Raw genomic sequence first — 23,050 nt, 5'->3', positions numbered from 1 at the left:
CACAAGCCTCCAGCATCACTACAAGTTACACAAAAGCCTTTCAGTGCCACTAAAAGACACCTACAAGCCTCCAGCTTCTTTACAGGTCACCTACAAGCCTCCAGCTTCACTGCAATTCACCTACAAGCCTCCAGCATCACCACAAGTCACACACAAGCCTCCAGCATCACTACAAGTTACACACAACCCTTTCATTGCCTCTAAAAGACACCTACAAGCCTCCAGCTTCATTACAGGTCACCTACAAGCCTCCAGCTTCACTACAAGTAAAACACAAGCCTCCAGCATCACTACAAGTTACACACAAACCTTTCAGTGCCACTAAAAGACACCTACAAGCCTTCAGCTTCATTACAGGTCACCTACAAGCCTCCAGCTTCACTACAAGTCACCTACAAGCCTCCAGCATCACCACAAGTAAAACACAAGCCTCCAGCATCACTACAAGTTACACACAAACCTTTCAGTGCCACTAAAAGACACCTACAAGCCTTCAGCTTCATTACAGGTCACCTACAAGCCTCCAGCTTCACTACAAGTCACCTACAAGCCTCGAGTATCACCACAAGTAAAACACAAGCCTCCAGCATCACTACAAGTTACACACAAGCCTTTCAGTGCCACTAAAAGACACCTACAAGCCTTCAGCTTCATTACAGGTCACCTACAAGCCTCCAACTTCACTACAAGTCACCTACAAGCCTCCAGCATCACCACAAGTAAAACACAAGCCTCCAGCATCACTACAAGTTGCACACAAGCCTTTCAGTGCCACTAAAAATCACCTACAAGCCTCCAGCTTCATTACAGGTCACTTACAAGCCTCCAGCTTCACTACAAGTCACCTACAGGCCTTCAGCATCACCAGAAGTCAAACACAAGCCTCCAGCATCACTACAAGTTACACACAAGCCTCCAGCATCACTACAAGTTACACACAAGCCTCCAGCATCACTACAAGCTACACACAAGCCTTTCAGTGCCACTAAGTCACCTACAAGCCTCCAGCTTCACAACAAGTCACACACAAGCCTCCAGCATCACTACAAGTTACACACAAGCCTCCAGCATCACCACAAGTCAAACACAAGCCTCCAGCATCACTACAAGTTACACACAAGCCCCAGCATCACTACAAGTTACACACAAGCCTCCAGCATCACTACAAGCTACACACAAGCCTTTCAGTGCCACTAAAAGTCACCTACAAGCCTCCAGCTTCACAACAAGTCACACACAAGCCTCCAGCATCACTACAAGTTACACACAAGCCTTTCAGTGTCACTAAAAGACACCTACAAACCTTCAGCTTCACTACAAATCACCTACAAGCCTACAGCATCACCATAATTCACCCACAAGTCTCCAGCATCATCACAAGTCACCCACAAGCCTCCAGCATCATCACAAGTCACACACAAGCCTCCAGCATCACCACAAGTCACACACAAGCCTCCAGCATCACTACAAGTTACACACAAGCCTCCAGCATCACTACAAGTCACCCACAAGCCTCCAGCATCACCACAAGTCACACACAAGCCTCCAGCATCACCACAAGTGACACACAAGCCTCCAGCATCACTACATGTTACACATAAGCCTCCAGCATCACCACAAGTCACACACAAGCCTCCAGCATCACCACAAGTTACACACAAGCCTCCAGCATCACTACAAGTCACCCACAAGCCTCCAGCATCACCACAAGTCACACACAAGCCTCCAGCATCACTACAAGTTACACACAAGCCTCCAGCATCACTACAAATCACACACAAGCCTCCAGCATCACCACAAGTAACCCACAAGCCTCCAGCATCACCACAAGTCACACACAAGCCTCCAGCATCACCACAAGTAACCCAGAGGCCTCCAGCATCACCACAAGTCACACACAAGCCTCCAGCATCACCACAAGTCACACACAAGCCTCCAACATCACCACAAGTTACACACAAGCCTCCAGCATCACCACAAGTCACACACAAGCCTCCAGCATCACCACAAGTCACACACAAGCCTCCAGCATCACCACAAGTTACACACAAGCCTCCAGCATCACCACAAGTCACACACAAGCCTCCAGCATCACCACAAGTCACACACAAGCCTCCAGCATCACCACAAGTTACACACAAGCCTCCAGCATCACCACAAGTCACACACAAGCCTCCAGCATCACCACAAGTCACACACAAGCCTCCAGCATCACCACAAGTCACCTACAAGCCTCCAGCATCACTACAAGTCACACGCAAGCCTTTCAATGCCACTAAAAGTCACCTACAAGCCTCCAGCTTCACCACAAGTCACACACAAGCCTACAGCATCACCACAAGTCACCTACAAGCCTCCAGCATCATCACAAGTCACCTACAAGCCTCCAGACTGAACTTAATATATCAGTAACATATTCGATGACCCACACATGTCCTTCTTCCTCTATCACAGCCCACTTACCTTAGCCTTGACGTTGCCCCTTCCAATTTGCCCCCCCAAAAACATCCACCATTGCCCCTCTAACAGCCAAATTGCATCCAAACGAGGCTGTCAACCGTCATTATGTGCCAAAGGCCAGGCTTCGCCTCGCCGCCCTTCCAGCAACGACCCTAAACCCTTCCTTGAACCACCCCATTAACCAAAGGTTTCCTCTTCAAGAAAACTACGGTAAATTTACCCTCTGAAGTCTTTAACTCTAAGGGCGCCCTGTCCCAAGGGCCTCTCTCTCTCTCTCTCTCTCTCTCTCTCTCTCTCTCTCTCTCTCTCTCTCTCTCTCTCTCTCTCCAAGACATCTACCCTTGAAGTCTTTAAACCTAAGGGCGCCCCGTTCCAAGGGCGCCAATCTTTCTCTCTCCAAGATATTCACCCTTGAAGTCTTCAACCCTAAGGGCCTTGTCCCAAGGGCCCCTCTCGCGTCCCCAAGACTCACCTCTCAACCCCTAAGGGCCTCCCATCCCAAGGGCCGCCCCTTCTCTCTCTCTCTCTCTTCACAGCTTTTACCCTTGAAGCCCTCAACCCCTAAGGACGTCCCTGTCCCATCCCAAGGGCGCTCCTCTTCTCTCGCGTCCCCTAAGACTCACCTATCAACCCCTAAGGGCCTCCCTGTCCCATCCCAAGGGCACGTCCCCCTCAAGACTCACCTATCAACCCCTAAGGGCCTCCCTGTCCCATCTCAAGGGCGCGTCCCCCTCAAGACTCACCTATGAGCGACACCAGGAGGAGAAGACTCGACCATCCGTGAGGCCCTCCGAGCAAAAGGTTGCTCTTCTGTGGGAAGTAGTAGTTGGGGGTGTGTTCGTACCACCAGGCAGCGTCCTCCGGCGTGAGGCTCTTGTTGCCACGCCCTCCGTAGCAGGAGGGGGGCTCGTCGCTGCTGTCGCCACAGTGGTCGAAGCCGTCGCAACGGAGCATCTTCGGGATGCAGCGATGGTTGTGGCACATGAGATCCGTCAGGGTGTAGCAGCCTGCCGGAAGGAGAGAGGAGAGGGAGGGTGTTAGGAGGGTGCTGACGCTGGTGGGAGGGTGTTAGGAGGGTGCTGATGCTGGAGGGAGGGTGTTAGGAGGGTGCTGACGCTGGAGGGAGGGTGTTAGGAGGGGGTTGGTACTGGAGGGAGGGTGTTAGGAGGGGGTTGGTACTGGAGGGAGGGTGTTAGGAGGGGGTTGGTACTGGAGGGAGGGTGTAGCAGCCTGCCGGAAGGAGAGGGAGGGTGTTAGGAGGGTGCTGACGCTGGAGGGAGGGTGTTAGGAGGGTGCTGACGCTGGAGGGAGGGTGTTAGGAGGGGGTTGGTACTGGAGGGAGGGTGTTAGGAGGGTGCTGACGCTGGTGGGAGGGTGTTAGGAGGGAGCTGACGCTGGTGGGTGGGTGTTAGGAGGGGGTTGGTACTGGAGGGAGGGTGTTAGGAGGGTGCTGATGCTGGAGGGAGGGTGTTAGGAGGGTGCTGACGCTGGAGGGAGGGTGTTAGGAGGGGGTTGGTACTGGAGGGAGGGTGTTAGGAGGGGGTTGGTACTGGAGGGAGGGTGTTAGGAGGGGGTTGGTACTGGAGGGAGGGTGTAGCAGCCTGCCGGAAGGAGAGGGAGGGTGTTAGGAGGGTGCTGACGCTGGAGGGAGGGTGTTAGGAGGGTGCTGACGCTGGAGGGAGGGTGTTAGGAGGGGGTTGGTACTGGAGGGAGGGTGTAGCAGCCTGCCGGAAGGAGAGGGAGGGTGTTAGGAGGGTGCTGACGCTGGAGGGAGGGTGTTAGGAGGGTGCTGATGCTGGAGGGAGGGTGTTAGGAGGGTGCTGACGCTGGAGGGAGGGTGTTAGGAGGGGGTTGGTACTGGAGGGAGGGTGTAGCAGCCTGCCGGAAGGAGAGGGAGGGTGTTAGGAGGGTGCTGACGCTGGAGGGAGGGTGTTAGGAGGGGGTTGGTACTGGTGGGAGGGTGTAGCAGCCTGCCGGAAGGAAAGGGAGGGTGTTAGGAGGGTGCTGACGCTGGTGGGTGGGTGTAACAGCCTGACGAAGGAGAGGGAGGGTGTTAGGAGGGAGCTGACACTCGAGGGAGGGTGTAACAGCCTGCCGGAAGGAGAGGGGAGGGTGTTAGGAGGGTGCTGACGCTGGAGGGAGGGTGTTAGGAGGGAGCCGACACTCGAGGAAGGGTGTAACAGCCTGACGAAGGAGAGGGGAGGGTGTTAGGAGGGAGCTGACACTCGAGGAAGGGTGTAACAGCCTGGCGGAAGGAGAGGGAGGGTGCTAGGAGGGAGCTGACACTCGAGGAAGGGTGTAACAACCTGACGGAAGGAGAGGGAGGGTGTTAGGAGGGTGCTGACGCTGGTGGGTGGGTGTTAGGAGGGGGTTGGTACTGTAGGGAGGGTGTTAGGAGGGAGCTGACGCTGGTGGGAGGGTGTTAGAAGGGAGCTGACACTGGAGGGAGGGTGTTAGGAGGGACACTGTGGAGGGAGGGTGTCAGGAGGGACACTGTGGAGGATTGTGTCTCAACTTCACAACACCTACTGTCATGTCCCAAGCCAAATGGATTTCACACAAGATATCTACAAAAAAAACCCAATAATTTCACAAGACATCTATAAAAAGACAACAATTTCACAAGATATCTATTAAAAAACAATAATTTCACAAGACATCTAATAAAAAAACAATAATTTCACAAGACATCTATTAAAAAACAATAATTTCACACAAGATATCTATAAAATAAAAAAGCAATAATTTCACATCTATTAAAAAACAATAATTTCACAAGACATCTAATAAAAAAAACAATAATTTCACAAGATATCTATAAAAAGAAATAATTTCACACAAGATATCTATAAAGAAGCAATAATTTCACAAGATATCTATTAAAAGACAATAATTTCACATGAAATCTATAAAAAAAACAATAATTTCTCACGATATCTATAAAAACAATAATTTCACAAGATATCTATAAAAAAAACAATAATTTCACAAGACATCTAATAAAAAAACAATAATTTCACAAGATATCTATTAAAAAAACAATAATTTCACAAGACATCTATTAAAGAACAATAATTTCACGAGATATCTATAAAAAAAAGCAATAATTTCACAAGATATCTATAAAAAAAAAAAATAATTTCAAAAGACATCTATTTAAAAAAAATAATTTCACAAGATATCTATAAAAAAAGCAATAATTTCACAAGATATCTATTAAAAGAACATAAATAATTTCACAAAACATCTATAAAAAAACAATAATTTCACAAGTTATGTATGAAAAAGCAATAATTTCACAAGACATCTATTAAAAAAGCAATAATTTCACAAGATATCTATTAAAAAACAATAATTTCACAAGATTTCTATAAAAAAGCAATAATTTCATGACATCTATTAAAAAAAACGATAATTTCACAAGATATCTATAAAAAAAATAATAATTTCACAAGATATCTATTAAAAAAACAATAATTTCACAAGACATCTATCAAAAAAACAATAATTTCACAAGATCTCTATTAAAAACACAATAATTTCACAAGATATCTATTAAAAAAACAATAATTTCACAAGACATCTATAAAAAAAACAATTTCACAAGATATCTATTAAAAAACAATAATTTCACAAGACATCTATTAAAAACACAATAATTTCACAAAATATCTATAAAAAAAACAATAATTTCACAAGACATCTATTAAAAAAACAATAATTTCACAAGATATCTATTAAAAAACAATAATTTCACAAGATCTCTTTTAAAAAACAATAATTTCACAAGACATCTATTAAAAAAAACAATAATTTCACAAGATATCTATTAAAAAACATTAATTTCACAAGATATCTATTAAAAAAACAATAATTTCACAAGACATCTATTAAAAAAACAATAATTTCACAAGACATCTATTAAAAAACAATAATTTCACAAGATCTCTTTTAAAAAACAATAATTTCACAAGACATCTATTAAAAAAACAATAATTTCACAAGACATCTATTAAAAAACAATAATTTCACAAGACATCTATTAAAAACAATAATTTCACAAGATATCTATTAAAAAAACAATAATTTCACAAGATATCTATTAAAAAAACAATAATTTCACAAGATATCTATTAAAAAACAATAATTTCACAAGACATCTATAAAAAACAATAATTTCACAAGATATCTATTAAAAAAAACAATAATTTCACAAGATATCTATTAAAAACACAATGATTTCACAAGATATCTATTAAAAAAACAATAATTTCACAAGACATCTATAAAAAAAACCCAATAATTTCACAAGATATCTATTAGAAAACAATAATTTCACAAGACATCTATTAAAAAAAACAATAATTTCACAAGCTATCTATTAAAAACACAATAATTTCACAAGATATCTATTAAAAAACAATAATTTCACAAGACATCTAGAAAAAAAGCAATAATTTCACAAGATATCTATTAAAAAAACAATAAATTCACAAGATATCTATCAAAAAACAATAATTTCACAAGGTATCTATTAAAAAGACAATAATTTCACAACACATCTATAAAAAAACAATAATTTCACGATATCTATTAAAAAAACAGTAATTTCACAAGACATCTATTAAAAACACAATAATTTCAAAAGATATCTATAAGAAAAACCAATAATTTCACAAGACATCTATAAAAAACAATATTTTCACAAGACATCTATTAAAAAAACAATAATTCCACAAGATATCTATTGAAAAAAACAATAATTTCACAAGATATCAATTAGAAAAAAACAATGAATTCGCAAGACATCTATTAAAAAAAAACAATGAATTCACAAGACATCTATTAAAAACCCTATAATTTCACATCTATCAAAAAAGCCAATAATTCACAAGACATCTATCAAAAAATCCCCCCCAAAAAACAATAGATTTCAGAACAATAGAAATGGAGTTCAGCTAATCAAGAAAAAAAAACAATAGACTTCAGAGTAATAGAAATGGAGTTAAGCTAGTCAAGAGAGAATAAAAAACAATAGACTTCAGAGTAATAGAAATAGAGTTCAGCTGGTCAAGAGAACAAAAAAAAGAGAAAAAAAAACCAACAGACTTCAGAGCAATAGAAATAGAGTTCAGCTGGTCAAGAGAACAAAAAAAAAGAGAAAAAAAAACAATAGACTTCAGAGCAATAGAAATAGAGTTCAGCTGTTCAAAAGAACAAAAAAACAAAAAAAACAATAGACTTCAGAGCAATAGAAATAGAGTTAAGCTAATCCAGATAACAACAAAACAACAGACCTACTTACTTCCCAAGTAGCTGAAGGAGGTGTAAACAATAGCGAGTTTGGAGTCCCTGGAGAAGGCGCCTTTGAGTCTTACGTAGAAGCCAGTGTCCAGGGCAGCTACGTGCTCCCTGCCACTTGTCTCTGCCACGCCTCCCACCTCCTCCAGAAGGTAGTCCTCACTTGTCACCCCCTGACGAACTTCTACCCTCGTCCCTTCCACTGGAGAAATAGAGTTAGGGATGAATAGGCTGGGGGATGAATAGGCTGGGGGATGAATAGGCTGGGGGAGTATTAGGGATTAATAGGGGAGTATTGGGGGATGAATAGTCTGGTATGGGGATGAATAGGCTGGGGTAGTATTGGGGGATGAATAGGCTGGGGGAGTATTGGGGGATGAATAGGCTGGGGGAGTATTGGGGGATGAATAGGCTGGGGAGAATTGGGGGATGAATAGGCTGAGGGAGTATTGGGGGATGAATAGGCTGGGGGAGTAATGGGGGATGAATAGGCTGGGGGAGTATTGGGGGGATGAATAGGCTGGGGAAGTATTGGGGGATGAATAGGCTGGGGGAGTACTGGGGGATGAATAGGCTGGGGGAGTAATTGGGGGGATGAATAGGCTGGGGGAGTATTGGGGGATGAATAGGCTGGGGGAGTAATTGGGGGGATGAATAGGCTGGGGTAGTATTGGGGGATGAATAGGCTGGTATGGGGATGAATAGGCTGGTATGGGGATTAATAGGGGAGTATTGGGGGATGAATAGGCTGGTATGGGGATTAATAGGGGAGTATTGGGGGATGAATAGGCTGGGGGAGTATTGGGGGATGAATAGGCTGGGGGAGTATTGGGGGATGAATAGGATGGTATGGGGATGAATAGGCTGGTATGGGGATTAATAGGGGAGTATTGGGGGATGAATAGGCTGGGGGAGTATTGGGGGATGAATAGGCCGGTATGGGGATGAATAGGCTGGGGGAGTATTGGGGGATGAATAGGCTGGTATGGGGATGAATAGGCTGGGGGAGTATTGGGGGGATGAATAGGCTGGTATGGGGATTAATAGGCTGGTATGGGGATTAATAGGCTGGTATGGGGATTAATAGGCTAGTATGGGGATTAATAGGCTGGTATGGGGATTAATAAGCTGGTATGGGGATTAATGGGCTGGTATGGGGATGAATAGGCTGGTATGGGGATTAATAGGCTGGTATGGGGATGAATAGGCTGGTATGGGGATTAAAAGGCTGGTATGGGGATTAATAGGCGGGTATGGGGATGAATAGGCTGGTATGGGGATTAAAAGGCTGGTATGGGGATTAATAGGCTGGTATGGGGATTAATAGGCTGGTATGGGGATTAATAGGCTGGTATGGGGATTAATAGGCTGGTGTGGGGATTAATAGGCTGGTATGGGGATTAATAGGCTAGTATGGGGATTAATAGGCTAGTATAGGGATTAATAGGCTGGTATGGGGATTAATAGGCTGGTATGGGGATTAATAGGCTAGTATGGGGATTAATAGTCTAGTATGGGGATTAATAGGCTAGTATGGGGACTAATAGGCTAGTATGGTGATTAATAGGCTGGTATGGGGATTAATAGGCTGGTATGGGGATTAATAGATTGGTATGGGGATTAATAGGCTAGTATGGGGATTAATAGGCTAGTATGGGGATTAATAGGCTGGTATGGGGATTAATAGGCTGGTATGGGGATTAATAGGCTAGTATGGGGATTAATAGGCTGGTATGGGGATTAATAGGCTGGTATGGGGATTAACAGGCTGGTATGGGAATGAATAGGCTGGTATGGGGATTAATAGGCTGGTATGGGGATTAATAGGCTGGTATAGGGATTAATAGGCTGGTATGGGGATGAATAGGCTGGTATGGGGATTAATAGGGGAGTATTGGGGGATGAATAGGCTGGTATGGTGATTAATAGGCTGGTATGGGGATTAATAGGCTGGTATGGGGATGAATAGGCTGGTATGGGGATTAATAGGCTAGTATGGGGATGAATAGGCTGGTATGGTGATTAATAGGCTGGTATGGGGATTAATAGGCAGGTATGGGGATTAATAGGCTGGTATGGGGATTAATAGGCTGGTATGGGGATTAATAGGCTGGTATGGGGATTAATAGGCTGGTGAGTGTGGGGATTATTAGGCTGGTATTGGGGATGAATAGGCTGGTATGGGGATTAATAGGCTGGTATGGGGATTAATAGGCTGGTATGGGGATGAATAGGCTGGTATGGGGATTAATAGGCTGGTATGGGGATGAATAGGCTGGTATGGGGATTAATAGGCTGGTATGGGGATTAACAGGCTGGTATGGGAATGAATAGGCTGGTATGGGGATTAATAGGCTGGTATGGGGATTGATAGGATGGTATGGGATTAATAGGCTGGTATGGAGATTAATAGGCTGGTATGGGATGAATAGGCTGGGGTAGTATTGGGGGATGAATAGGCTGTGGGAGTATTGGGGGATGAATAGGCTGGGGGAGTATTGGGGGATGAATAGACTGGGGGAGTAATTGGGGGGATGAATAGGCTGGGGGAGTATTAGGGATTAACAGGGGAGTATTGGGGATGAATAGTCTGGTATGGGGATGAATAGGCTGGGGGAGTAATTAGGGGGATGAATAGGCTGGGGGAGTATTGGGGGATGAATAGGCTGGGGGAGTATTGGGGGATGAATAGGCTGGTATGGGGATGAATAGGCTGGTATGGTGATTAATAGGCTGGTATGGGGATTAATAGGCTTATGAGTTGGGATTAATAGGCTTGTGAGTTGGGATTAATATGCTTGTGAGTTGGGATTAATGGGCTGGTGAGTAATGGATTAACAGGCTAACGTGAGCATGGGGATTAATAGGCTTGAGTTAGGGATTATAATAGCCTGGTGAGCATGGGGATTAACTAGCTAGTGAGTAATGGATCAACTGGCTGATATGAGAGAGAGAGAGAGAGAGAGAGAGAGAGAGAGAGAGAGAGAGAGAGAGAGAGAGAGAGAGAGAGAGAGAGAGAGAGAGAGAGAGAGAGAGAGAGAGAGAGAGAGAGAGATGTGTCTAGGAGAGCACAGGTGATGGGGGGAAAATATACAGCAGCTTTAGGTCCACAGGTAGTGGGAACCTCAAAGGCCACAGGTAGTAGGTGGCCATGTTGGGGAAATTTATCCTGGCTGATGGTCTGGCCATGACCCAGCGGGCCACATGTGGCCATGATATGGCCAATGATATGGTGGCCACGATATGGTCAAACACCGAAGTGGCCAAGCTATGGCCAAGCACCCTGATGGCCAAGCACCCAGGTGGCCAAGATGTGGCCAAGCACCCAGGTGGCCAGGCACCCTGGTGGCCAAGATATGGCCAAGCACCCTGGTGGCCAAGATATGGCCAAACACCCTGATGGCCAAGCACCCAGGTGGCCAAGATGTGGCCAAGCACCCCCAGGTGGCCAAGATGTGGCCAGGCACCCTGGTGGCGATGAAGATAAACCATGGGGGGGGTCTCAACCATATATGTAAATGAGTCATTATCAATTATCAATTATGAGGGATAACATCTAATGAGCATTATCAATTATCAATTATCAATTATGACATTTAATGAGCATTAACATCTTTAATCCTCCAATGAGCAAATTAAAAGTCATATAAACTGCATTACTGAATGAGAACCTGTTTTCTTTCTATATTTATGAAGGCCAGGAATTGAAAAGGGAATGCCCATGATCCGTTTTCTAACATAGGGGGGGAGGGAGACTCCTCCAAATCCAGATGACCCTTAAATAAGGGTCAAATGGTGTCCATTAAGGGTTGGAGACTTCACCCTTACCAACCAATCTTCGAATATTGACTACTGAATATTGAATATTGAATATTTTTGAATCTTCGTACCGCTCTTGTTAATGGGGGCTTAAAAGAGGAATATAAAAATCTTTTTCCTATTTTTTTTTAATTTTTTTTTTTACCCCCTGGGGTTTCTGTGGGCAGAAGTATGGTAACCCACATCCTCTAGTGTAGCTAAGGGTTAATTCATACTACTAAGAGTGAGTAGTAGCCTCCTTATGAGTGTCTACTATGTGAAATTTTTTTTCATTTTAAAAAGGTTTTAAAGGTTTAAAATCGACTTTGAGTTCATGTGAGTTGAATTAATGATCAAGTCTTCTATCAAATGTTCTTCTTCTTCTTCTTCTTCTTCTTCTTCTTCTTCTTCTTCTTCTTCTTCTTCTTCTTCTTCTTCTCCTCCTTCTTCTTCTTGGCCTATTTATATTTCTTCTTCTAATTCGAAGTAGAAAAACAGTAATTTATTTTCTTTAGTTTCCCTTCCTCTGGCTCTTGTGTATCTTTGATACATATCTAGGGCATGATTTGTTGGTTTTATAGATATTATATATTAATCTTCCATATTTTGAGAGGGTTTTTAAGCTCATGGCATTTATTCTTTATCGTATTAATCTGTTTTACTCAGTCTATCGCTATATTTCATAGCAGACATAGACATATAGATAGACAGACAGACGAAGGGGTATAGAAAACGAAGGGTAAATTAGAGAGGGAGAGATTGTACACCTGAAGTAATTATCGTACGTGGTATACCAACGAGTACTGAGTTGCCATCTTATGTTTTTATGGTCCGTTAAGCGACCAAGACATTGTTGTTATTACGAAGAAATGAACATTACTTACCCATGTCCTCAAACTGGACGACCCTAATGGAGAGGTGGGACTTGAAGGCATAGTTCTGAGGCGGCTGAACAATCCACACGCAATCGTACATGGTGAAATTCCTGTCATCCTTCGCCATCTTCATCATGGTTATCGTACCTCCGAAATTAGTGACGAACCCTCCACAATCTGTCGTGCGGACGAAGGCAAAAGACACAATCAATTTTATCTCTATTTTGGCTCCTGCATTATGCTCTATGACCCTTTGAGCCCTTGAGTACGACTTTTGACCTTTGACCTGACCTTTAAGGGCAAGGTCTATAAAGGCCAGGCCATTCATAGACAAAGGTCGTATCCTCGCGATCAACGAATTAAACTACAGATGTGTGCGAGATCCACAATTATTCCAAAAGTATTTTCAATTAATATTTCAAGAAAACATTTAAAATAAATTAAACTAAATGGAATTAAGAAAGAAATTGCATCATTATTGGATGAAGGAGAAATTAATTCATCTCCACGAACCATCGCATGGCAAGATTAGCCACATATAAACAAGACATAAACAATAGACATATAAACAAGACATAAACAAGACACATAAACAATAGACACAAGAACTAAAGACATATAAACAATAGACACAAGAACTAAAGACATATAAACAATAGACACAAGAACTAAAGACATATAAACAATAGACACCAGAACTAAAGACAAATATAAGCAATAGACAAAAACAAGACACATATAAACAATAGACTTATAAACAATAGACACATATAAACAACAGACATATAAACAACAATGAAGGAGGGAAACATAAGAAATAGATTTACCTGTGATGGCTGGGAAGATGGCCAGGCTATCTGTAAAAAAAAAAAAAGAGATTACATTTAATACCAGAAAATTACATTTGAAAATTACATTTGTTTACAGTTACATATAAGGAAGCCCCCCCCCCCCCCCCAATATCAACACATTTTCTATGAATTCTTTAACGTCCATTTTCATTCACCTTTTCTATAATACTTTCCCAAGAATTTCAAAACTCTGTGTTGTAATTTTTCGAAGCATTATAGAGTATAGAATCGAACGTATTCACGAGCCGACCAGGGTCGAGAGCATAGGTTCGAATCCTAGTTGCTGGGAGTTGGTCCACAGTCAACCCAGCTGTTCATCCACTCCTAAGGGATGGTTGATATAATGGGTACCTAGCTCAGGCTACGGTATATATATATATATATATATATATATATATATATATATATATATATATATATATATATATATATATATATATATAGGGTGTATTGAAATAGTTTGGTCACATGGAGAGAATGAGTGAGGAAAGATTGACCAAGAGGATATATGTGTCAGAGGTGGAGGGAACAAGAAGAAGTGGGAGACCAAATTGGAGGTGGAAGGATGGAGTGAAAAAGATTTTGAGTAATCGGAGCCTGAACATGCAGGAGGGTGAAAGGCGTGCAAGGAATTGAGTGAAATGGAACGATGTGGTATACCGGGGTCGACGTGAAGTCAATGGACTGAACCAGGGCATGTGAAGCGTCTGGGGTAAATCAGGGAAAGTTTTGTGGGGCCTGGATGTGGAAAGGGAGCTGTGGTTTCGGTGCATTATTACATGACAGCTAGAGACTGAGTGTGAACGAATGTGGCCTTTGTTGTCTTTTCCTAGCGCTACCTCGCACACATGAGGGGGGAGGGGGTTGTCATTTCATGTGTGGCGAGGTGGCGATGGGAATGAATAAAGGCAGACAGTATGAATTATGTACATGTGCATATATGTATATGTCTGTGTGTGTATATATATATATGTGTACATTGAGATGTATAGGTATGTATATTTGCGTGTGTGGACGTGTATATATATATATATATATATATCAGTCCTCCCTCATTAAACCATTAAACCACAAGTAACAGAAAATAGAACGCTTGAGATCTGATCATAAAAACACACAGTTGAACCTGAACTGTTTATATATATAAATTGACTACACACTGGAACCCTTGAACTATTCATACATACATTGACTATGTGACTGAACCCCTGAACTACTTATTTATACATTAACTACATGACTGAACCCCTGATCTACCTACTTATACAATGACTACATGACTGAACCCCTGAACTACTTATTTATACATTAACTACATGACTGAACCCCTGATCTACCTACTTATACAATGACTACATCACTGAACCCCTGATCTACACGACTGAACCCACCTACCCCCCTTGATCTACACGACTGAACCCCCCACCCCCCTTGATCTACACGACTGAACCCCCTGATCTACACGATTGAACCCCCAACCCCCCTTGATCTACACGACTGAACCCCCTGATCTACACGATTGAACCCCCAACCCCCCTTGATCTACACGACTGAACCCCCCACCCCCCTTGATCTACACGACTGAACCCCCTTCCCTAATCTCTTAAGCACACACGACACAATACTGAACCCCTGACCTGCGTCTACGAAGGCGTACTTCAAGTTGAACCCCCGGGCGGTTTCACCGTTGCTACTGAACCTTATGGTGAGTTCAGGCCCGGACGAGACAAGGATGGGGGGTCGAAAAACGTTTCCGTTGAACGCTGCCACCCGGGACCTGTTGGTGTCTTGAACCTAATGGGGGGGGGGGGATAAACAAAAAGGGGGCGTCGTTAAACATTGGGTTGTAAATGCTAAATATAGCTGGGAGGTCATTGAATCTGGGGGGAGGGGGCGTTCAAAAGTTGAATGGTAGGGAAGGCGTTCAACGAGGGGTTTCTATAGGTTTGATTTTTTTTTGGGGGGGGAGCTCGTTAAACGAGGGTACTAGGGATTCAAAGAGAGGGGTTCGTTAAACGTGGGATCTCTCTATAAGTTCAATTTTTTAGGAGCTCGTTAAACGAGGGTACTAGGGATTCAAAGGGTGGGTGGGTTCGTTAAACGTGGGATCTCTATATGGGTTCAATTTTGGGGGGAGCTCGTTAAACGAGGGTACTAGGGTGGGTGAGTCGTTAAACGTAGGATCTCTATAGGTTCAATTCTTTGGGGAGCTCGTTAAACGAGGGTACTAAGGTGGGTAAGTCGTTAAACGTGGGTCCTAAAAATTCAATAGCTGGGAGGTCGTTAAACGGAGTTTCAAAAGGTTCAATGAATGGGAGCTCGTTAAACGTAGGTCTTAAAGGCTTAATGACTAAGTGGTCGTTGGGGGTCGTTACATTGGGTCCCTAACAACATGGAACCCTTACAATTGGGGCCATTAACAGCATAGGGTCGTAATAGCAAGTCTCAAACAGTAAAGAAGTCGTAATAATTGACCCTCTTAACTACATAGGGTCGTTACACCTGAAGACCCCCTAACAGCAGAGGGTCGTTAGACTTAAGATCTCTGACGACATGGGGTTGTTACAGTCAACCACCGACGATAAGGGTAGTTGTAACTACGTCAACAACGCTAATGGGTCGTTAAACATGGGAAATCCAGGACAAGCTGTAAGATGTGTGTTGAAAGAATTGAAACATGTTTCCAGGACCTTACCTTAATGGACTTCCAAGGCAAGACCTGGCCTTACTTCGAGCACTGGCCTTTCCAGGCCTTCGTTCGACGTCATTCCATGGCGAGAGGTGGCCTTCCTTTTAGCATTGGACTTTCCAGCACCTTCCTCCAAGGCGAGAACTGAACTTACAGGAGTTTCCAGTACCTTATCTCAACTGAACTCCAGGGTTGGAAGCTGGAAGTCCAGAGAGCTGTCTTTGCTTCAAACACTGGAGTTTCCAGGACCTTACCTCAACTGAACTCCAGGGTTGGAAGCTGGAAGTCCAGATAGCTGACCTTCCTTCAAACACTGGAGTTTCCAGGACCTTGCCTCAACTGAACTCCAGAGTTGGAGCTGGAAGTCCAGAGAGCTGTCTTTGCTTCAAACACTGGAGTTTCCAGTACCTTATCTCAACTGAACTCCAGGGTTGGTAGCTGGAAGTCCAGATAGCTGACTTTGCTTCAAACAATGGAGTTTCCAGTACCTTACCTCAACTGAACTCCAGGGTTGGAGCTGGAAGTCCAGAGAGCTGTCCTTCCTTCAAACACTGGAGTTTCCAGTACCTTATCTCAACTGAACTCCAGGGTTGCAGCTGGAAGTCCAGAGAGCTGACACTCCTTCAAACATTGGAGTTTCCAGAACTCTACCTCAACTGAACTCCAACCCCTTGACCTTGCTTCTAACATTGGACTTTCCAGGACCTTACCTCAACTGAACTCCAGGGTTGAGGCTGGAAGTCCAGACAGCTGACACTCCTTCAATCATTGGACTTTCCAGAACCCTATCTCAACTGAACTCCAAACCCCTTGACCTTGCTTCTAACATTGGACTTTCCAGGACCTTACCTCAACTGAACTCCACGGTTGGAAGCTGGAAGTCCAGACAACTGATCTTGCTTCAAACATTGGACTTTCCAGAACTCTATCTCAACTGAACCCCAAACCCCTTGACCTTGCTTCTAACACTGGACTTTCCAGGACCTTACCTCCACGAAACTCCAGGGAGAAAGCTGGAAATCCAGGAAGTTGACTTTGATCCTGGCGCTCGGCTCGTCTGCATGAAGGTGGTACTCCATCCAGTGTTCCTTTGGATACAACTCGGGGAAGAAAGGTGACCTGATGTAACCGTGGGTCACATTGACCTTACCCTCGATGTGGTATTTGTTTCCTGTTAAGGTCACAACAAGGCGAAGGTCACAACAAGGCGATTCCAGATTGAGATGAACAAGAGTCAACATATACAAAGGTAATGAACATTTAAGACACATTGTCCCTCGACATTCTCTCTCTCTCTCTCTCTCTCTCTCTCTCTCTCTCTCTCTCTCTCTCTCTCTCTCTCTCCCTCCTTGCACCGAAACCACAGCTCCCTTTCCACATCCAGGCCCCACAGAACTATCCATGGTTTACCCCCCAGACGCTTCACAATGCCCTGGTTCAATCCATTGGCAGCAGCACGTCGACCCCGGTATACCACATCGTTCCAATTCACTCTTATTCCTTTGCACGCCTCAAGAAACACTCACGCTTGGCCCTGACGGAGACGGTGAAGGCGTGGAGGTAGGCGCGGCTATACAGGAAATCCAGAATGCCCTCTCTGGTCTGGGTGGTGAAAACGATGGGCGTGTCCAAGCCAGACGAACACACGTCCCGCCCAACGCCCCCGCCCATGTACGGAGGCTCCCGTACCCGCACGTAGTCACATCTGTGACGTACAGGGGTGTTAGTGGGTCACAAGGGCGTTAGTGGGTCACAAGGGTGTTAGTGGGTCATAGGGTGTTAGTGGGTCATAGGGTGTTAGTAGGTCACAGGGCGTTAGTAGGTCACAGGGTGTTAGTAGGTCACAGGGCGTTAGTAGGTCACAGGGTGTTAGTAGGTCACAGGGCGTTAGTAGGTCACAGGGTGTTAGTAGGTCACAGGGCGTTAGTAGGTCACAGGGTGTTAGTAGGTCACAGGGTGTTAGTAGGTCACAGGGTGTTAGTAGGTCACAGGGCGTTAGCAGGGCACAGGGCGTTAGTAGGTCACAGGGCGTTAGTAGGTCACAGGGCGTTAGTAGGTCACAGGGTGTTAGTGGGTCACAGGGTGTTAGTAGGTCACAGGGTGTTAGTAGGTCACAGGGTGTTAGTAGGTCACAGGGTGTTAGTAGGTTATCCATAAGGCTGAAAGTAGTGTTAGTAGACAGTGCGGTGTTAGTAGACCTGAGACTATTACACTGGATGTTAGTAGGTAACAAAGCATATGTAATTTAGGTCATCAAATGCCAGTAATTCCAAGTCTCATTAAATTAGTTAGTCACATGAATTCTGCAATCTTTATAGTCTCTCTCTCTCTCTCTCTCTCTCTCTCTCTCTCTCTCTCTCTCTCTCTCTCTCTCTCTCTCTCTCTCTCTCCCTCACCTGCAGGACTGGTCGTGGGAGCAAGAAGGCAGGTTCACTTTCTGGAAAGTGAACTCCAGGTGACACTCAGGGCAGGTGAAAAACTCGGCGCCACACCTAAACGGCTGAGTGAGGGAGTTGCTCATGTCAACCTCCACTGAAATCGAAGTAGATCCTCAGAACAAAATATGGAAATAAATATATCATCAATATTAATGATAATATTGGTAATGGTAACGATAGAAATATGATTATCACGATAATAATAATAATCATAATAATAATAATAATAATAATGATAATAATGATAATAATAATAATAATAATGATAATAATAATAATGATAATAATAATAGCAGTATAATAATCATAATGCTAATTATCATTATTATTATGAATATTATTATCATTATTATTATTATTATTATTATTATTATTATTATTATTATTATTATCATTATTATTATTATTATTATTATTATTATTACTATTATCATTATTATTATTATTATTATTATTATTATTATTATTATTATTATTATTATTCCTGGTGGCATGTCCACAACATCAGACTGGGAAGGAGCAATGTGATTTCAGGGGTTGTAAGAGATGTGTGGACCAGGTAACTGCTTTCAAAAACTCAAATGAAAACGAAGAAAGGAAAATATTTGTATTTGACACTTATGGACATGGAGAAAACGTAGGAGAGGGTCGATATAGATACCTTTTAGTATCAGGTACGAAAATGTATGGGTGAAAGTGCAAAGTTACCAGATGCTGTGATTTTTTTCTTTCTTTTATTTGTATCATGAAAGTATGGTGCATGTGCGAGTCAGAAGGGAGGAGAAGGAGTGGTTCCAAGTAAAAATGGGCCCATGTCAACATTGTGTGATGTCCCCATGGCTGTTTAATCCCTTTCCAGATTGGGTGGTGAGGGAGATGAATGCAAGGGTCTTGGAGAGAAGGGCTGGTCTCTATAGTTTGTTGAAGGTATAGGGGCATGGAGCCAAAGGGCACCATCATAGAAGGCCCATTAACCTCAACCAGGACTATCAAATGACGCCTCAATCAAAACATGACCCTAATGATCGTTACCTTGAACTCAAAAGAAAACACGACATTATCTCACCCGTCTGCATGTCCCTGTCTTCCTCCTCGATCATCTCCGGCGGCGTCGTCGAACCCATGTCTCCTGAAGGGGGCGTCGGACCCTCGGGCTGGACTGTGTAGTCATCTTGTCCCTCTAGGGTCGTCATGACAGTCACGGCTTCAGAGGGCGCGGCCAAGGAAGGGCCAGAGAGACTGGAGGAGGTGGTTAGGCCAGTGACGTTGCGCCCGTAGCGACGTTCGGGGACATCCACCACCTCCTGAAGGTTTTCCCTTCTACAGGAGAACGCGGAAGAGCTACACTCAAAACCCATTACCAAAAAACGACAGGTTTTTCTTTTTCACACAAAAGAGAGTGAATTCCATTTCAGACTTTGGTATTTCATGGACCTCCTAATGGTACAGTGACCCCACGTCTCTTCACGCCTTAGACCACTAATATAACTAATACCCTTCGCCTGATACAAGCCCTGATACTATAAGGCTTGTACCACAAGTGAGACCTCTGATACCAGCCCACAAGGGCCACACGCCCGTCACAAATCCTGACTGAACCTCCCTTTCAAAATATAAACATACCCCCTTGCCCCTAACAGTTTAAACCACTCTTACAATATACACAGACACTTCCCCCTACAATATAAACATGCTCTTTCCCCTCCCACCTCCCCCACAGCATATACATGAGCCACGTTATAAACACAGCCACTGAATCCCCCTCCAAAATATAAACATACCCCTTGCCCCTAACAGTTTAAACCACTCCTACAATATACACGACACTTCCCCCTACAATATAAACATGCTCTTTTCCCTCCCACCTCCCCCACAGCATATACATGAGCTACGTTATAAACACAGCCACTGAACCCCCCTCCAAAATATAAACATACCCCTTGCCCCTAACAGTTTAAACCACTCCTACAATATACACAGACACTTCCCCCTACAATATAAACATGCTCTTTCCCCTCCCCTTCCCCTACAGCATAAACATGAGCCACGTTATAAACACAGCCACTGACCCCCCCTCCAAAATATAAACATACCCCTTGCCCCTAACAGTTTAAACCACTCGTACAATATACACAGACTCTTCCATCCCCTACAATATAAACATGCTCTTTCCCCTCCCACCACCCCCACAACATATACATAAGCCCCCCATATAAACACAGCCACTTACCCATACATAAACCATACCATCCACCCACTACATCATGAACCTTGCACACCCCAAGTTACTTTCTCCCTCACTTTCCCTTGACTTACCTGTGCCTTCTTGGAGGATGTGGGAACTGAGATGGAGACTCATGGACATCTCTAGTGGCAATTCTTGGGTACTCAGGCAAGCTGACATTGCTGGCGGTGACCAAGGCATGGGTGTCCGCCTCCAGGTAGAATTTCCGACCATCCAGCCTGCGACAGAGGTCCCCACGAATGATGTTCAACGGGCCTGCCTCTGTCCATGCTGTCGTAAGGACACACACCCACACCACCGCTGCTCTTCCTGCTGACGAAGGAGAAGGATGGGATAGTCAGGTAAGAGGGCTCTTCCTGCTGACGAAGGAGGAGGAAGGATAGTCAGGTGAGAGGGCTTTCTGCTGACGAAGGAGGAGGAGGAGGAGGAGGAGGGCTTTCTGCTGACGAAGGAGGAGGAAGAGGGCTTTCTACTGACGAAGGAGGAGGAAGGAGGAGGAGGAGGGCTTTCTGCTGACGAAGGAGGAGGAAGGATAGTCAGGTGAGAGGGCTTCCTGCTGACGAAGTATGAGGAGGAGGAGGAGGAGGGCTTTCTACTGACGAAGGAGGAGGAAGGAATAGTCAGGTGAGAGGGCTCTTTCTGCTGACGAAGGAGGAGGAGGGAGGGAAATAGTCAGGTGAGAGGGCTCTTTCTGCTGACGAAGGAGGAGGAGTAGGGAGGGAAATAGCCAGGTAAAGTGCCCTGGGTGCTACATGAAGAGATGATGAACAGGTTTAAAGAAAGAAAAACACACTTGCCTTTCTTACCAATGGGAACTTACATAGCTGGGCCCAAAAGAGAGGCGTAGGATGTTGAAACCCAGGGTATGTGTGTGTGTGTGTGTGTGTGTGTATGTGTGTGTGTGTGTGTGTGTGTGTGTATGTGTGTGTGTGTGTGTGTGTGTGTGTGTGACTCTCTTGGATTTTGAGATAACCAGAAGGGAGGCACGTGCTGGGGGAGGCATCAGAAGGGAGGCACGTGCTGGGGGAGGCATCAGAAGGAAGGCACGTGCTGGAGAACCACTCAAATGCCATTGAGGCAAAGTATATATATATATATATATATATATATATATATATATATATATATATATATATATATATATAGGGGACTAAGAATACTTGCCACGTATTCCCTGCGTGTCGTAGAAGGCGACTAAAAGTGGAGGGAGCTGAGGGGGGCTGGAAATCCTCCCCTCTCGTTTTTTTTTTTTTTAATTTTCCAAAAGAAGGAACAGAGAAGGGGGCCAAGTGAGGATTTTCCCTCTAAGGCCCAGTCCTCTGTTCTTAACGCTACCTCGCAAACGCGGGAAATGGTGAATAGTTTGAAAGAAATATATATATATATATATATATATATATATATATATATATATATATATATATATATATATATATATATATATATATATATATATATATTGAGGCAAAGTATATACATTGATATACATTGAGACAAACTATATATAAGAAGTTGATTAAATGAGTGGCGGGAAATGAGGGAGTAGTAATAAGTGTATGAGTGACGGGTGTATGGATGAGTGATGGGTGTATGGATGAGTGACGGTGTATGGATGAGTGACGGTGTATGGATGAGTTACGGTGTATGGATGAGTGATGGTGTATGGATGAGTGACGGTGTATGGATGAGTGACGGTGTATGGATGAGTGACGGTGTATGGATGAGTTACGGTGTATGGATGAGTGATGGTGTATGGATGAGTGACGGTGCATGGATGAGTGACGGTGTATGGATAAGTGACGGTGTATGGATGAGTGACGGTGTATGGATGAGTTACGGTGTATGGATGAGTGACGGTGTATGGATGAGTTAGAGTGTATGGATGAGTGACGGTGTATGGATGAGTTAGAGTGTATGGATGAGTGATGGTGTATGGATGAGTGACGGTGTATGGATGAGTTAGAGTGTATGGATGAGTGACGGTGTATGGATGAGTGATGGTGTATGGATGAGTGACGGTGCATGGATGAGTGACGGTGTATGGATAAGTGACGGTGTATGGATGAGTGACGGTGTATGGATGAGTTACGGTGTATGGATGAGTGACGGTGTATGGATGAGTGACGGTGTATGGATGAGTTACGGTGTATGGATGAGTGACGGTGTATGGATGAGTTAGAGTGTATGGATGAGTGACGGGTGTGTTTATACTTGAACGATGAATGTGTATATGAGTCCCAATTTATGAGATGCGTTGAGCATGAGTGAAAGATGAGTATATGAGAGACGGTGAGCGCAAGCTTCAGTGAATGTACGAGAGTAGAATATGAGTAAATGGATGAGTACATGAGTAACGGAATAACATGTATTACACCATGTATTCAATATATATA

The 23,050-nt window shown here is 44.0% G+C and overlaps 1 protein-coding gene across 1 annotated transcript in view; it reads right to left on the bottom strand.

The window, feature by feature from the left end:
- Positions 1-23,050, bottom strand: part of Culd (CUB and LDLa domain) — a 39,617-nt gene that overhangs the window by 11,332 nt on the left and 5,235 nt on the right. Inside the window, 10 exon segments of the mRNA XM_071662148.1 lie at positions 3,204-3,467; positions 7,766-7,963; positions 12,444-12,611; positions 13,262-13,291; positions 14,923-15,079; positions 16,964-17,145; positions 17,501-17,679; positions 18,371-18,506; positions 19,479-19,732; positions 20,729-20,969. Coding sequence (XP_071518249.1) covers positions 3,204-3,467; positions 7,766-7,963; positions 12,444-12,611; positions 13,262-13,291; positions 14,923-15,079; positions 16,964-17,145; positions 17,501-17,679; positions 18,371-18,506; positions 19,479-19,732; positions 20,729-20,969 — 1,809 coding nt within the window.

Source organism: Panulirus ornatus, chromosome 5 (genome assembly GCF_036320965.1).
Source record: "Panulirus ornatus isolate Po-2019 chromosome 5, ASM3632096v1, whole genome shotgun sequence".
In the NCBI taxonomy this organism is placed as follows: Eukaryota; Metazoa; Arthropoda; class Malacostraca; order Decapoda; family Palinuridae; genus Panulirus; species Panulirus ornatus.
Note: the sequence above shows the minus strand (reverse complement) of the source record. Positions and strands in the feature narration are given on the sequence as shown.